We start from the raw sequence: 17,655 nt of genomic DNA, 5'->3' as shown, positions 1-17,655 counted from the left end.
AAGTTCAAAACTAGCCCTTGATACTTAGTAAGTTCACATAAGTCTCACATCTCCAAACAAAGAAGCAAAAAACAAATGAAAATCAGCCCAAACCAAATTGTAAGAATTGTCCCCCAGGTTCAGAAACTCCATAGGTTTTTTTTTTAACATAATATGAATTATAGAATGAAATACTTTACAAAGGAAAGTGGAGAATCATTTTAAAGATTAAATGAATATAACTCAATTATAGTTTGAATGTTAACTTGTGAGGGAGAAGAAGTTGCAGATAGCCCAATTATCTGGCCTGGTTTGCAGAATGTGAGGTAATACCTGTGATGGTTAGCCCTGTTAGCTTGACCCAATATGGAGGCCTCTGTGAAGAGCATCTCCATGAGGGATGGTCTAGAACGAGTTTGCCTGTGCACGTGTCTGTGGAGACTGTCTTCAGATAATTTGACGTGGGAAGATCCAGCTCAGAGTGGGCAGCACCATTCCCTAGACAGGGGGCAAGACCCTGCTCTGTATAAGCAGAGAAATCAAACGGAGCACGAGAGAGGGAGCAAGGGAGCATGCGTGTATTCATTTCTTCCTGAGTATTCATTTCTTTCTGTTTTTAACTGTAGACACGATGTTACCTAGCTGGTTCAAGTGTTGTCACTGTGACTTCCCCGCAACTGTAGACTAAGCTTGAACGTTGAACATTTTTTGCTGAGTGGTTGGCCATGGACACAGATGGTCGCTATGTTCAGAATAATAAGGACTTGGGTTCATAGAGATAATTACTCTTTTCATGCACCACTTCTTAAGATGCTACCTGACCTAGATAACGTAGAAAATAATATCTGCAGATCTTGGGGGTAGAGCTATGATAGACTCCTGTCCTCCCTCAAAGTCTGCAGGTTGTTGCCCAGCTCTCTTAAGGCTTCACCCTTCCCCTCTGCACCCACAAGAAGTAGCAAAGTCATTCTGAGTTGTTTGAGTAAATTCCTGCGGAGCGTGGTCTATAAATATTGTAGAGTTCAACTTAACCCACCCATGGTGGAGCAGGAGACTGTATACAGGCGTAGGTCTGTCTTAGATTGCTGTTTACTTAATGTGTCAGGCAGCAGTGGACAGGAGGAGAGGCCACAGCACATGCTCAGAAGAAAATACAAAGGAAGGTCAAGAGAGTGTGGCCATGAGCTCTTTTAATCAAAGGACACAACCTTCTACATTTTTCTGGTTAGCTCCAGGTCACCCCACAAGTCCAGCTCCATATCTTTTTAGATGGGAAGAATTCCCCCAAGGGCAGAGCTGATGACTTCTGACCTGTACCCCATGACCCCAGAGCTCCTTTACAGAACTCTTTTCTTTACATTGTCGCCCATTTGTGTTCGTTTCCTAACCTAGACCTTGAACTCTGCAGGATTGGAGCTGCTTCATTTCTTCATTGCTTTAAAAGTGATGCCCAGCTGTAAAACCATGGCTGCAGTGCTCACAGACGGTACTTGGTAATTTCCAGTGGACTTCTAGCCCTTTGAATCCAGTCTGATGACATAGAGTCAACTCACAAAAGGAAAGAATAAACCAGGAATAAACCATGAAGCTCATTCACTCGCTATAAACTCTCCCTTTAGCAGAGAAAATATAAGACATTATGCCATAAACACTGTGCTGTAACAGCGTGACAGGGTCAGTCATTAGGCTAATGTTCCCAGCAAGCATCTTACAGTTCCTTCATGTCAAATACTCTAAGTATTTAAAAATAAAATAGAAGAGGAAGGGGTTTCAAGCTTTATCCAACAAGTTATCATAATGCATTTTAAGACTAAATGTAGTCAAGGCTGATTTTTATCAGCCTTAAAATGGAGATCTTAGATATTGACATTGGAGATAATTCTTGACTTTTGACCCATAAATTCCCAAGGGAAATAAAAGTAGTTGACACTGAAAACTAGGTAAGAAGACTTATCAGATGTTCAAGAGTTGTTGCAAGGTCCTCAGTCACCCATAGATGGTTCAGCTTTTCTTAAGGTGATGGTCATACAGGTCAGAGATCATTATGAAGTGAGATTAGAATAGCTGAACTCACCACAATGTCATGGGCCATTGCATCACAATTAAGAGACGTGGACTGAGAAAGCTTATAACTGCTGTGGAATAATCCTTCTGGACACCATGAATACATACTACTCTCATTAGTTAATGAAGAACTAACAGGTCTGTTCCTGGGCAGAAAGAGACATGGAGGGAGAGCCAGACTAAGAGGATGCTGGGAAGAATGAGGGCAGAGTCTGAGGGTCTGAGGGCATATACAGAGAGAAGTAAGATGTGCAGGCCATACTGAGAAAAGGTAACAAGACACGTGGCACAGCATAGGCAAGAAATATGTGTTAATTTAAATGTAAGAGTTAGCTAATAACAAGCCTGAGCTATTGGCAAAGCATTAATTGATATTTATATTAAGTCTCCATCTTGTTTTTTTTTGGGAACAGGTGGGTGGGAAAGAAAAGTCCAACTACATGTTACAAAGGAGGTTCTTACATTTATGGGTGATATTTAAAATATAAATAATTATAGACTGAAGTAACTCTAAGTGATTCCAATTAATCAACAGCTATTTTGTCATTAGTATTCCCTGGTGCTTAGCTAGTTCTAAGATACAGTTGAAAAGTCACAGTGACAAATAGTTCTTAGAGAACAGATGTGAACTGCCACCCATGCTGACGCTGTTCTGCCCCGTGGTTAATAAGCAGCACTCATTTGGATGGAAACTATGAATTATTTCAATGCTTTGTTTCCTTCACAAACTAGAAATAGGATAATATTTTCATATTTTCAGTATATTTATGAGGGCATACTATATCTACGATGTTAATCAGTATATGTGGTATGATAGCAAAGGGGAGCTCTAAGCTCCAGACTGCCTAGCAATGTCATGAAAATGATGACACAGAGAACTAAGGTTCTCTGATCCACAGTCTCAGTGGGATTCTGGATCTCTAGAATGTGGAGAGTAGAAGAAAATTTTTCTAGCCACATATCTTAGAGTTTCCATTGCTGCAATGAAATACTTTGACAAAAGCAACTTGGGAGGAAAGAGTTTATTAAGCGTAGGCTTCCACAGTTTATCATCAAAGGAAACCAGGACAGGAACTTAAGCAAAAGTATAAATAACTCAAAGTCCAATGTTTATGATTCACTCACAATCTTCTGCACTCCTGTAAGGGGCTTGGGTCACCTCCTTGGGTTTCCATTGCTGTGAAGAGACATCATGATAACAGCAACCCTTATAAAGGAAGACATTTAATGGAGGTGGTGACTTACAGTTCAGAGGTTCAATCCATTGTCATCATGGTGACACATGGTGGCATGCAGGCAGACATGGTGCTGGAGAGGTACTTGAGAGTTCTATATCTTTCAGTCAGCAGGAAGTGGTCTTTCACATTGGGAGTAGCCTGAGCATAAGAGACCCCAAAGCCCGTCCCCATAGTGATACACTTCCTCCAACAATGTGATTCCTATTCTAACAAGTCCACACCTTCTAATTCCCTTTGGGGGCCATTTACCTTCAAACCACCCCAGTCATTTCTCTGGCTCTCCCCTCTACAATGCATACAGCTTATCTTCTAGGCTCTTCTTGGCTCTACTCCCCTGCGGTTGCTGTTCTTAGTGGTCATCTCCCATGGTACTGGGTTCTCCAAAATGCTGGAGTCTTCTGCTGAAACTGGGGTGGTTTTCACCAATAACCTCTCCTAGGCTCTCTTCATGATGCCAAGCCTGAACTTCTCTGCATGACCTCTTTAATCCTGAGCCTTCAGGATTCAGCCTTTAAGACTGCACCTTCTTCACCAATGGCCTCTCCTGGCCTCCCACAGTGCCAAGCCTCAGCTTCTTTCATGACCCCTTCATGCCTTAAAAAATGGTACCACCTGTATGACTCTTATGCTATCACATTTTGCTGTCGGCATGAGTGAGGTAGCAGGTCTCAGCTGCTTCTGGAACACGACTTCTGTGTGCTGACTTTGAGGAAACCTCTCACAGGAGATTTCACCTCAGTGATACCCATCTCTTCTTTTTTGTGTGTGTGGGAGGGGAGGTATGTGTGTATCTAGGTAGAGGACAACCCACCCTCTTCATCCACCATGTTGGTTCTAAGACTGGAATTCAGTTGTAGACTTAGTAGCAAATGCCTTTCTGTGCTGAGACATCTATTATCAGCCCTGAAGCTGTCTCACCTTCCTGTGTTCCCTTAATGCAAAGGTGTTTGTGGCCATGCTTCAGGAGGTGTATACCAATGTGAGCAGCCACTGCAAGGCTGTTTATAGAGATGGTCCATTTATGCCACTCTTAAGCATTTCCTATAAAGCTAAAGAAAATAAGAGGCAAAAGGATTTGATCTCCTGGGAAGACAGTACTGGAGAGAGATTTTGCTTTTTTTTTTTTTCATTACTGATATTTGGAGTTATTTTGCATCTAAGGAAATTTTTGGTTCCAAACACTCACACCAGAGAGCTCACAACTGTTATGCTGTCAGGTCCAAAGGAAACTTGACTGCCCCAAATCCTGCCACCCATTTCCTTAGCTTTGTCAGAAGGGATAAATGGTTCTCTCTGGTGCCAATTAGCATATCAAAGCACATGCCTGGTGTGGGGAGTCCTTCTGTATATGTGTTGCTTTTATTGGTTAATGACTAAAGGAACTGCCTTTGCTTGTGATAGGGTAGAGTAGAGCTAGGAAGGGAAAACTAAACTGAATGCTGGCAGAAAGAAGGCAGAGTGGAGAGTCACCATGTAGCTGCCAGAGGGGAAAGACAGGAGCTGCCAGGTGGAACCTTGCCAGTAAGCCACAAACCTCATGGTGAAATATAAAATAATAGAAATGGGTTAAATTAAGATGTAAGAGCTAACTGGTAAGAAGTTAGAGCTAATAGGCCAAACAATGCTTTAATTAACACAGTTTCTATGTGGTTATTTCAGGGCTGAGCAGCCGGGAACAAACAAGAGGTCTCCCACAACACATGCCTTGGTATCTCAAGGGTCTGTACAGAGTCCATGCTGGAATTCTGGTTCTTTTTAGCCCACTCCAACCTTCAATTTTTTCAATTCATGGGCTTCCCTTCTCCTGTTTCTCATTCCCATAGAACACTGCTATTTCAGCAACACGCTTTCTTGGCCCCCATCTCTTGGTCGTCTCCTTCTCTTCCTCTCATTTTCCACCTCTCTCTCCTCTTATGACCAAGTCCACTCTGCTGGCCATGTTCAATCTGCTACCTTCTTTCCCTGCTCTGAACTCTTCAAGATGAGTCTGACTGTGCCCTCCCTCATATCTACAATAAAAACTTTCCCCTCAACATGTTACAGCTAGCCCACTATGCACCTTGAGGAAGGAGAGAGACACGGGTTCTGAGATTTTATCAAATCACTTCCGAAGCGGGTCACTGATCAATCAAGGCTGCAGGACAGGGACTTGGGAGCCTTGTTTCTCCTCACAGCTCCAAGCAGGTATAGAAGTTGCCGTTTAAAAGCACATCAGTCACAAACATTGTTGCCAGGTTACAGTTGCAGTTTTTCACCAATCAGGATTTAGAGATTAGGGGCTTTCTTGAATGTTCTGTCATTGTTAACTAACATACAACGCAAGCCTGTCACTCCAACCAATCAGATTCATTTGTTCCTTGTGCTGTTAGGAATAGCCATGATGTCTCTAGAGAACTAAAGATGCATGATGACTATTTCTATGGTTTAGGGAAGAGGTGGGTCAACCATTGACAAGTACTCAGCTCCCCTAGGGCTTGGGAATCTGAACTTTATTTCACCCCACAGGTAAAATGAAGTCTGAAGTCAAAATGGCAGTACTTAGGCCAAGGTGCTTTTACCTGCTCCCTTCAAACTTTACCTTAGAATGGTTGTGTTCTCAGTTTATACAACTGATGGTAATTCCAGCTCCAAGGGATCCAACACCCTGTCCCTGTCCTGGCCTCCATAGGCAACTGCACTGACATACACATGACCCACACAAACACAGATATGTGCCTAATAACTGATAATATAAATCCCTTTAAGGCAGAGGGTCCCTACTTTACCAGAAGCGTCAGCAGTATCAGAACCCTGAGTAAGACCTTGCCCACAGTCGAGGGCCTGCCCAGCTTTTCCTAACAGCACCCTTCCCTGTATTTCCATATCCTGGCCCACAGCTCTAACAGGAACTCCCTGATCTACTAGAGGCCACAGTGGTACCTGGAACCCCAGAGGCCATGCCAGTTCCCAGAACCTCAGAGGCGTTGCAGGCACCCAAAACCTCAGAGGTCATGCAGGCCATCAAAACCCCAGTACTGGCCCTGAGGGCTTGCCAGTCACCCAAACCACAGGCCACTCAGGTCAGAAGCCCAGAGAGGAAACAGAAATCAAGGGAGCCGGGAAGCCCATCCAACAAAGATAAATTCAGAAATTGGTCCCAACCTATAATTACCCTCCCCGCCCCAAATACAGATACATAAAGACTCACAAAAGAACACAACAATAGTTGGGGTGATATGTCACCCCTGGAGCCCAGCTATCCTGCTATAGCAAGCCCCGAATATTCCAGCAGAATGGAAACACAAGGAAATAACCTTCAAACCCAACACTTGGGAGGCAGAGGCAGGTGGATCGCTGAGTTTAAGTCCAATCTGGTCTACAGAGCAAGTTCCAGGACAGCCAAGGTTACAAAGAGATATCCAGTCTCAAAAAACCATAACCAAACCAAACCAAGAAAACCAACTTTATGAAAATAATAGAGGTACTTAAAGAGAAAATGAATAAATCCCATAAAGAAATCCAGGAAAGCACAAACAATGGGAGGAAATGAATAAATCCCTTAAAGAAAGTGAACAAAAACACAAACAGGTAAAGGAAATTGATCAAAATGTTCAATACCTGAAAATAGAAATAAAAGCAACAAAGAAAACACAAATAGAAGGAGTCCTGTATGTGGAAAATCTAGGTAAGTGAACGGAACTACAGACGCAAGCATCACCAACAGAACACAGGAGAATGGAAGAGAGAATCTCAAGTGTAGAAGATAGAGTAGAAGAAATCGATACATCAGTCAAACCAAATGTTAAATCTAAAAAAATCCCAACACAAAACATCCAGAAAATCTGAGACACTATGAAAAGACCAAGCCTAAGAATAATAGGAAAGGAGGAGAAAGATTACCGTCTCAAAGTCCTCTCCAGAGACTGGCACAGGCGACTGCCAGGGGGTCTGGGCGGCTTGGACTAACATAGCCCATTGTTTCCACTTTACATTTAACCTCTGAGCAGAAGCCCCCACTGTGACACTGGACTTAAGCTGACTAGAATAGGAAGGTTCAGACTAGGCACTTTGAACAGGCTCATTCAGCAAGAGAGACACTCACCGTGTGCAGGAAGTCAAAGGGAGTCATTTATGTGGAGCACATGGCTGGGACCAAGGTCTGCCCACATCCGGCACAGCAGGAGTGGTTGTGATCTGCTCTATAGAGCTTTGGTTTTTTTGTTTGTTTGTTTTCTGTCTGGTGTGTATGTGTGTGTGTGGTTTTTATATTCATAAACAAAAATTAGCTTTAAAATACATGTATTTGTTTACTTTTTATTGCGATGATCAAAGATCAAATTGCTCTTAATACTAAAACATGCTTATCATTTTGTGTTGTTTTGTTTTTTTGTGATAAAAGGTCTCACCATGTAGCTCTGGCTATCCTGAGACTCACTGTGCAGAGTAGGGAAATGATATTACTTGAGTAAGCAGGAAGTACAATCAAGCAACTTTCAAAATGTGCAACAAATGACAGAGACAACCGGCTACCTGGACATTCATCCAAAGTCTCATTTGCAACGTTAGAGCAACCAACTTTGGCTAAGGCCTAGAGTAACTGACAGACCATTTTCAGAGGCAGGAAAATTTTCAAAACCGTCTTACTCTGTCTTGGCAAGATTTGACAGTCTTTTTTCTTGTATCCTGCTTGTCCTCTCTGGACATGGTACATTTTGTCAGTGGTCGATGCATAGGCAGTTCCTTGCCCAAAGACCAGTTTTGCCAAGAAGAAAATAAACACCAAGTGGAGTGTCTTTGGTGCTCAACATTCTCTCGGGAATAGATTGGTGCTGCCAGGAGCAATCGAGTCTCATGTCAACAGAACCCTAAGTTATTTAAATGCCATATTCTACAGCTCTTTGAAATAGTTGTAGATTACCTACAACTCTACAATCTCTATGTATCTAAAGAACCTAATTAGTCTAACTATAAGTATGACAAACATGGATGACTATTGACCTATAAATCTTAATACCTATATAACTTTTTAATTTTTTTGGCTGGAGAGACAGCTGTGGGTGCTGGGAACTGAACTCATATTTTTGGTTGTGAGCCTAGCTTTTAATGGTGGAGCCATCTCTCCAGCCCTATACCTATATAACTTAAAGACTAAGACTTCATGTTAGAATATTAAACAATCTTTAAACAACTGTGCAACAAGTGAGGACAATGATCTCAAAATGTAAACATTGTATAAGTATCTTGATCAGAGGTAGAAATGTATATTGCAGTATAATAAATATATCCTAAAATTGTATCAATATACAAAACGTCTTAAACAGAGATAGAAGCATGCATGTATACAATATGACAAAATAACTTTGCCTTGACATACAAATATTATAGATGAAAATATATATATTTAATATAATTTGTTTGTATCAATATACAAGAATCTATACCAATGTAAATTGCCTATAAATAATAGCTTGCAAGTATTCACTCCATTACTCACTGTTATTATTAGTGTAAGCTCACACTAATCTATTATCCCATCCACATCCAATTTTTTCTTTTTTTTTTCCAAAGAGATCACTGAACTTACATAATTTTTCCCCCAACCTGCAACCCTATAACAATTATAATCAACTCCTAAATGATGTCCCTAACTCTAAGGATAAACTTTGTTGGGAGAGGGGACGCCGTCTTCTAAGATTGCTTCAAGCTGGCATGGGGGCGATGTTCTTTCTATGGAATCCTGTGAAAGTGAAATGATGGTTAAGGTCTAAGATTACTGTCTGGCATAACTGTAAATAGTCTCTTGAGTATTCGGTAGAGTTTTTCTGAGGTTCCTATTTGGAGTTCTGGTCAGAATGTTGTAAAAAAGTACACCATTTCAGCTAACCAAGTTGGAACCATCTTGAGCAGCTGGTACCCAAAATAGATCTTATAGCAGTGCTATCAGCATCATGATGTCATATCAACCAGGTGGAGTTATTGTTGTGGGGCCCCATCTTCTTCCTGGAAAGTTCAAAGATTGCTGCAGGAAAATTCATTGTTCATTGTGGAAAGCTTAAACATTATTTATATAAAGATATACAGACATATATATTTAATGAAAGGTATGATAGAGACAAAAATAGGTATGAAGAAAAGTAAGTTTTTTTTCTAAATTCTTTTTTCTTTCTGTCCCATACCATGGCTCCTGACATGAGACAGAAACTCTGAATTTTTACTTTAACAACATGCTTGGATTTAGAAAAGGACAGAGCCAGTGTCCAGCTCCAAAGCCAGCTTTGATTCTTTTTTTTTTTTTTCCCGACATCAACCTCACTTTAATCACAGGTAGAACTGCACTTTGGAAACCCTGGTTCGTGATCAGTGTGTGCTCACATGGAGGGTCCTGGAGAAGTGCACATCACTGCTCAGAAAAGCAGAAGATGGCTTTGTACAAATATTTTGGAAAATCCTCAAAGTTACGTAAGTAGTACCAACACAATTTTAGTACAGTTTGCACCTCAGGAGGCACTGAAGCAGGGGTTCTCAGGAATCTGGGTACTTCGTAAAGGCCTCCTGGCTCCCAACAGTCAGAGGCCGCATCTTTGGAGAAGAGTTGGAGGATCCCTGTCTGCTCAGTCAAGGGTCCCTGCCCTGCCGCCAGCAGGTTCATCGCTCTCTTTGTCCCAGTCCTTCATACTGGCTCCCACCATGAAATCATCTCACAGAATCTTCTCTCGAAGAACACTGATGAAATCCTTCTTGGAAACAGTTGGCATCAACTTAGCTTGCTTCCTGATGGAGCCTCCTGCTTCCTTAACCTTTTCACCAACATTCTTTTGGTGTTTCTGAACAGCATTGAATAACTGCACCACACCCCTTGTTGCAATCCTCTGAAGGTTCCTCTCTGTCTCTTTGTCTTGGACAACATCTGGCTTCACTCTGCACATCATCTCCCACTCCCGCTTCTTATCGAGCTGCTTCCTTTTCTCCAACCTCTCCTGCTTTAGCTTCTCCTTCTCCTTCTTTTTCTCCTTCTCCAGCTCTTTGTTTTTGGTGAGGATGGTGGGTTTACTTTTAGGAGTCTTTTTGTTAAGGATTTTGGCCATGGCATCTGCCCAGCCAGAATTAGTCCCAGCACTTGGCTCTGCAGCATCTTCATTTTCCTCCTCACAGGACTCCACATTGTCCTCGCTGTCGGCTTCTGCTGCGCTATCATCTGAGGACTGGTCCATTTCTGCATCACAGCTTTCTACCGAACCTTCCCCGTCGGAAGAGTCTTTGAGCTCATCTTCCAGATTAGAGATTTCAGCCTTGGCTACCAGCTTCATCTTTCACTTCTTCTTTAGGGAACGCTTCAGCTTTTTCCCTGTACTCACACGTGAGTCTTGAATCGCCAGCTTTGATTCTTAAGTGAATTCTAGTTAATATTCAGAGATTCTTACCCTCAGATGACCTGTCCTCACAGTGATAATTCTCTTTGCTTGGTGATCCTATCTGGATAATTTCCTTTTCCTCTTTAGACATCTAGATGCCCAGGGTCTCTTGACTTTTTGAAGATGAGTATTTTCCTGCAAAGACAAGAACAGAACCCTGCCCCAACCCTTATGAGGTTTCCTTACCACCTGATTGGTTGTCACCTCTGTGGATGAGCCGTCAGCTTTTGAGCCTGCATCTCTGCTTGCAGAGGAGATGCTCATTCCTCTTGGGTCATAGCATCTGTTGTGTGTGGTTGTACTGCTGCTGCCGCCAAGTCACTGGCCAGCCCTTCCTCTGGGGCCGTACCCACCTGAAGAGAATGCTCAACTTCTCAGTGTCCTCTGCACATGAAGATCTGGTTATGGGCGATTACACAGTTTCACTGAGGTCATTCCACAAATTTAAGTTTTTTGTTTGATTGCAGAAAAAACAAACAAACCAACAAGCCAGCAAACAAGCCCCGAATAAGTTGAGCTGATTCTAAAAAAAATTGTTATTATTATGATTTCTTTGAAAGTTTCACGTTATGTACATACGTTTTGGTCATATTCAGACCTCTGCCCCAAGTCTTCCCAGATCCACTCACCCTTCTCTACCTTAAAAACTCTGCGTTCATTAAGAAAAAAAATTTTAAGATCAATTTGTGCTGTCTGGTATTCCTGGATGTGTAGTCGTCCACTGAAGTGTGATTAACTTATCAGGGGTTACAGTCTTAGAGAACACTGTCTCAGCCCTTCCCAGCAGCTAACAGTTGCCATTCACTGTACAACTGTGTGCTCAACTCTCCTCTACATAGTTTATTATTATTGTTATTATTATAATTTGACTGTATATGGGTATATGTGGACACGAAGGCCACAGTGTATGTGTGGGAGTCATGTGGCATCTCTCCTTCCACTTTTGCATGGATTCTGGGAATAAACTCAAGTCACCAGGTTTGCACAGCAACTACCTTGTCTTACTAGGTCATCTTGTATTTTCTTTAACAGATTTTTTTTTGTATACCAATATCTCACATAATCATGTAACAAAATGGATCCCTAAGCCTTAGATTTTGAAATGTATCCTTAGGTGTCTAGCTCAATGATAGAGGGCTTGCTTAGCATACACAATACCCTGGTTCAAACCCCAGAACCAATGAAACAAAACAAAACCTCATTGATGACTATAGCGGTGGAGCAATGGACGGGCCCTCAGGATTGGCTACATTTATGAATCCACCTGAGCCCCCTGCTTATTCATTGTGTAAAAGCTGGCTTGTCACAGAGCAAAGTGCTTCACAATAGCCTCAGCTCATCATACATGTCCACTTGTGAAGGCCCCCAACAACTCTCCACAAGGGACCACTTGCTGGTGAATTCTGCACATGGTCTTGGCAAGTACAACTATGAGGGTGTGGCTCTGGATTTGTGCCCATCATGTAAAAGGGCTTGTCCCTAGCAAGTTTTCTTTTTTCTTTTAGGAAATATTTGGTAGCTATTTTCCTCATTGTCTCACCGTCTGTGTGGGCATATGATCAGGTGGTTCCTATGTCCCTTACATGTCAGTTGTCTGTGGCTATAGAAGAATAATGCATGTATGTGACCACCATCTTGCTCCACAGAGTTGGCAATCTTGGTGCTGCATGCTCTCTTAGAATTGCTTCCTGAAATAGAAAACACTATCCTGAGTGAGGTAAGCCAGACCCAAAAAGAGGAACATGGGATGTACTCACTCATATTTGGTTTCTAGCCATAAATAAAGGACATTGAGCCTATAATTAGTGATCCTAGAGAAGCTAAATAAGAAGGAGAACCTAAAGAAAAACATATAGGCATCCTCTGGAATATTAACCTTCATCAGGCGATGAAAGGAGACAGAGACAGAGACCCACATTGGAGCACCGGACTGAAATCTCAAGGTCCAAATCAGGAGCAGAAGGAGAGAGAGCACGAGCAAGGAACTCAGGACCTCGAGGGGTACACCCACACACTGAGACAATGGGGATGTTCTATCGGGAACTCACCAAGGCCAGCTGGCCTGGGTCTGAAAAAAGCCCAGGAGAAAACCGGTCTCGCCGAACATAGCGGACAAGGAGGACTACTGAGGAACAATGGCAATGGGTTTTTTAATCCTACTGCACGTATTGGCTTTGTGGGAGCCTAGGCAGTTTGGATGCTCACCTTACTAGACCTGGATGGAGGTGGGTGGTCCTTGGACTTCCCACAGGACAAGGAACCCTGATTACTCTTTGGGCTGACGAGGGAGGGGGACTTGATTGGGGTAAGGGGAGGGAAATGGGAGGCGGCGGTGGGGAAGAGACAGAAATCTTTAATAAATAAACAAACAAATAAATAAACAAATAAACAAACAAACAAACAAATAAATAAAAAAGAATTGCTTCCTGAGCACACAGCCAAGGGATGTGACCAGAATGTGCTGTGGTTCTTAGCTCTCTCTACTGGAACGACAAAGTGTAACACATTACCGATTGTCTATCCCATGAAGACACCTGTAATTACAGCAATGTGTGTGAAGTTGGTACTCAAGATGCAAAATTTCTTGACATGAAAGTGAAATCAAAGAGTTTATTTTTGTCACTGCTACATCGTACCAACTAAAAGACTAGAAATTGGCTCTTCCTAAATGTTTACATATGCTGTAAAATATTGGATATATTTAATGTTATTACAATGTCTGTACAAAGTGAAATATGTTTAGGTTAAATTTTGTCAGTGACATGATTTTTGGAAATTATAATGTGGATACTTGTAAAAAAATTGTTCCTCTTGTGATGCCAGGAATCAAACCCAGGACTGTAAGCTTGTTTGACAAGTGCTTCCCATAGTCTCACATCTGAAAACCTCTAGATTGTATAGCCAGCACTCTACAAAGTTACTGTTTGGAAGTCTGGCTTCCTTGGATTTTTACACTATGAAGAGTTATCTGAACATGTTTGCATTGCTTTATTTATGTGTGTCTTGCTTGAGTGTATATATGTGTGTGCATTGTGTGTGCTTTGGGCCTGTGGGGTTCAGGAAAGAGCATTGGATCCCCTGGTACTGGAGTTACAGATGGTTGTGAGCTATCAGGTTGTGAGGACCTGAGAATCAAACCCAGGTCCTCTGCAAGAGCAACAAGTACTCTTAACCACTGAGCCATCTCTCTAGGCCCCAGTGTTGAATTTGTATCCATCCCATGGCTCCACACACAGCAAGCCCTCAAAAATGACTGCAGAGTGAATAAAAGTGAGTATCACATGTTATTTTAGGTCAAGGGAATTGATGTCCAACCCCAGGTATAATATGAGATAAAAAAATTTAAAGTCTACTGAGCCCACCTTTCTTTCCCTCTGCATGTGCATGAGAAAGCACACCCCCACCAAGGCATACCCCTCCACATATGTCAACTAACTTCCTGACATATGGTAGTGGTGAGCGCCTGGAGAAACACCCAGGCATTCATTAGTATGAGCGGGGTGGGGTGGGGTGGGTGGGCAATGTGATGTCTTCCTAAATCATGACGAGCACAGTCTATGACCAGGCTATCCCACTTCCAGGATTTAGTTAATAGACACATTTACTTGAACATCTGCAGAATGATACTGGCAAGCTGCCATCATGACGATGTTGATGCCTTCTATGCCCACCAGCAGGTGAAACACAGCTCATTATACACAAAATGGAAGAAGGAGTAGAGCAGTGTGTGTCTTAGTGAGAAAGAGGTGAAAGTCAATAAAGAAATTTTTATAAGAGCACTTGAGGGAGGGTGGGGCGGACAGGTGGCTAGGGAAGGCAGAGCGAGGAAGATGTCATAGGAGATAGACTTTTAAATTGATTATGGATGGGAAGTTAAAACAAAAATCACCCTTGTTAAGAATCTATCATGTTTACATTGACAAGATAAATCAAATGAATGCCCAGCTGATGTGAGATGTCCTTCTGTATATGTGTTACTTTTATTCATTAATGAATAAAGTTGCTTTGGTCTATGGGAGGTCAGAATATAGCCAGGCTGGAAGAGATATGACGAGAGAGTAGGCAGAGTCAAGGAGATGCCATGTAGCCGCAGAAGGAGACAGATGCCCTGGAACCTTACCGGTAGGTCACAGCCTCATGGTGATACACAGATTAAAGAAATGAGCTAAGATGTAAGAGTTAGTTAATAAGAAGCTTCTTATTAATAGGCTAAATAGTGTTGCAATTAATACAGTTTCTGTGTGATTATTCAGGTCTTGGCGACTGGGAACAAAGAGCAGTCTCCACTTATACCCAACTAAGAAGAATGCAGCCTGAAAATCAGATCCAGGTAACATTTGCATTGGCCCCTGTAGACTCAGAGAGATGCAGGTGATCTCTGTCTAACCTGTGATGGATGGCCGACTTCTCTGAACTTCCGGACTCAACAGAACTATAGTCTTAGGGCTTTGGTTAGAAGTACCAAGTACAAGGGCTCTTGTTGTTCATGGAATCTGCCTCCGGAGTAAGTGCGATTGGTGGAGGCTGGGCAGCTGCTCATAGTTACCCAGCATCTTGGACCATTCACAGAATTTCTGTCTGAACTCACTCATCCAGCCCAAGAGCAGGGATAATGAGAGAGGGTGAATGTCCTTTGTCGAACTTGGGGCCAGATATGTTTCAGGTGTTGGCATTTTCACATCCTGGGTTACTTACATGTATGTAATAGGATACCTTGGAGACGAGAAGCTCCATTTGTTTCTGCTACATCTCATACCCACAATCCCATTAAAATCTTTTGTAATTTTTTTGCACGAAGCAAGATTTCATGAAATTTCCCACTTGTCGCATCCTATGAAAATGGCTTAAAATATTTCAGATTTGGAATTTTCAGATTAGGGCTGTTCAGTTTCCAGAAGCCTTACAAGGTCATGAGATGAACAAGAGATGATATGGACCCCCAAGGCCAGAACAAGCGGTTTGTCTTCCTCAGAAATATGCAATAGGAAGTGTGCACACACATTAGTAAACAGTGCGAGCAGATGCAGCTGTAGCCCAGAACCACACACCGTCTTTAAGTTTAGTCAGAATGCCCTTCCCCGGGCTCCAGTGGATGCACCAAGAAACCCAACTCTGTGCCTCAATTTCCCTATATTAAAAATAAGGTCACGATCATGTTTCTTCATGTGGGAGTGTGAGATGCTTCGAATCAGCTCTTGGGTATCATAAGTGCTGCACACACACACAGGCATGTTTGTGTGTACAGTCACACGTGCACATACACTCATTAAAATAAATAAACATTTAAAAATAACAATGAACTTTTCTCTCGGGCAAAAGCCAGCACAGAGCCCTCAGCATACTTTCTGTGAGGCCTCTGAGGAGTCAGTGACCTTAGAGACTGGTTTGGCAGCAATTACCTTGACTGCCTGAGACTGGAGAGAAGGCAGCATTTGTATGCAGTGCTTTGCCATGGGCCTGAGCTCAGTTCCCAGTATATGCCAGCTCCTGCCTGCGCATCACTCCAGTGCCAGAGGAATCTGATTCTCTTCCAGCCTGTGGAGCTGCCAGACATGTGTGGTCTACGTGTACATTACAAAAATAATAAAAAAGACTGATTACTTTGTTAATAAACAATCAGAAAAGATAAGCTGGACCCAAAGGGCAGAGTCTGAAGCCAGAGGGTTTTTTTTTCTTCCAAAGCGTTCCTTAAAATACATGAAAATGATGAATTACTCAGATATTTTATCAAAAGATGGTAAAACCCAACATAAAGATGTTGCCAAATTACAGTCATAAAGCGTTGATGGGGACCTAAATAGCTTATCCCCAGGGTTCGTTTAGCACCAGATTCTACTCCTGGGAAGTTAGCCCAGTGAAATATTCATGAAGATATACAAAGATTTAACCACAATGATACTAATTTCCATGTTGTTAATAAAGAAAACAATAGAATGTCTACCAATCGGATTTAATAAATATAAAAGCATGTATACTTATGTATGTGTGTGCACACTTGCACTGTGTGTGCACCATGTGTACATGTGTGTGAATATTGTGTGGATGTAGATGTGTAGAGGCCAGAGGATGCCCTCCAGTGACTTCCTCAATTGCTTCTCTATTCTTATTGTTATTATTCTGTAACAGAGTCTCCCACTGCACCCGGAGATCACTTTTTGGTTAAACTGTGCAGCCAATAGGACCCAAGGATCTTCCTGTCTCTGGCTGCAGTAATAGGGTTGTAGCCATGCACTGCCACATCCAGCTTCTATGTGGGTGCTGGGGATCTGAACTCAGGTCCTCATAGTTGTACAGATGCTTTACCCACAGAGCCACCTCCTCAGCCCCTAAATCTCTCATCAAAGCCACTATTAGAATTATGGGGCTCTACTGTCATGATGTCAGACAACCCTAGTCATTTCCCCTCAAGAATAAGCCCCAGATAACACAAACACAAATGTATGACTTCGTGGCTAAATTTCTAACACAGGAATTCTAGGGTGCACACCTAAACCATAGCGCAAACAGAATGGGCCCAGGGCAGAGGCAGGCTTCAGAGCCAGCTGGGTGCTGTGAACCATGTTCTTGTACTTGTTTTCTCCTTCGTATTGGTGACAGCAGCCCGTCATGGAGATATTCACCAAAATATTGCTACAGGTTAAGCGTCCTTTTTCCAGACTGCTTAGAGCCAGAACTGCGTAGAGTCCCCAACAGTTTGGATCATCTTCGGCATGATTCATATTAAAAAACCAAAACCACAAATGGGCAGTACCAAAGACAAATGTCCACCTCATCTTTTTATTCAAGCCACCCAAATCTGGTCCCGGCTTTTTTCTTAGAGGGACAAGAAAAGTGTGGTGATTGGTGAGTAGGCAGCTTGCAGGGGCTGTCACGCAGAGGTTGAGCCAGGTTCCTGCAAGGCTGTGGACTCCAGCTCAGAGGCTGTGCAGTGTATGATATATAGGATCGTTATACACTTGGAGCTGTTGCACAGCCTCTGTAAA

At 42.5% G+C, this 17,655-nt stretch overlaps 1 protein-coding gene across 1 annotated transcript; it reads right to left on the bottom strand.

Annotated features, from left to right (window-relative positions):
* Positions 1–9,958: 9,958 nt before the first annotated feature.
* On the bottom strand, positions 9,959–10,624 carry LOC126505064 (RRP15-like protein). The gene has a single exon (XM_050147772.1). It carries the CDS (start codon positions 10,565–10,567, stop codon positions 9,959–9,961), a length of 609 nt encoding a protein of 202 aa, XP_050003729.1. The 5' UTR covers positions 10,568–10,624.
* Positions 10,625–17,655: the final 7,031 nt, after the last annotated feature.

This window comes from Alexandromys fortis, unplaced genomic scaffold, assembly GCF_014885135.2.
Source record: "Alexandromys fortis isolate MF-2015 unplaced genomic scaffold, M_Fortis_MF-2015_v1.1 scaffold_58, whole genome shotgun sequence".
NCBI lineage: Eukaryota > Metazoa > Chordata > Mammalia > Rodentia > Cricetidae > Alexandromys > Alexandromys fortis.
This window is presented reverse-complemented; position numbering and strand designations above follow the sequence as displayed.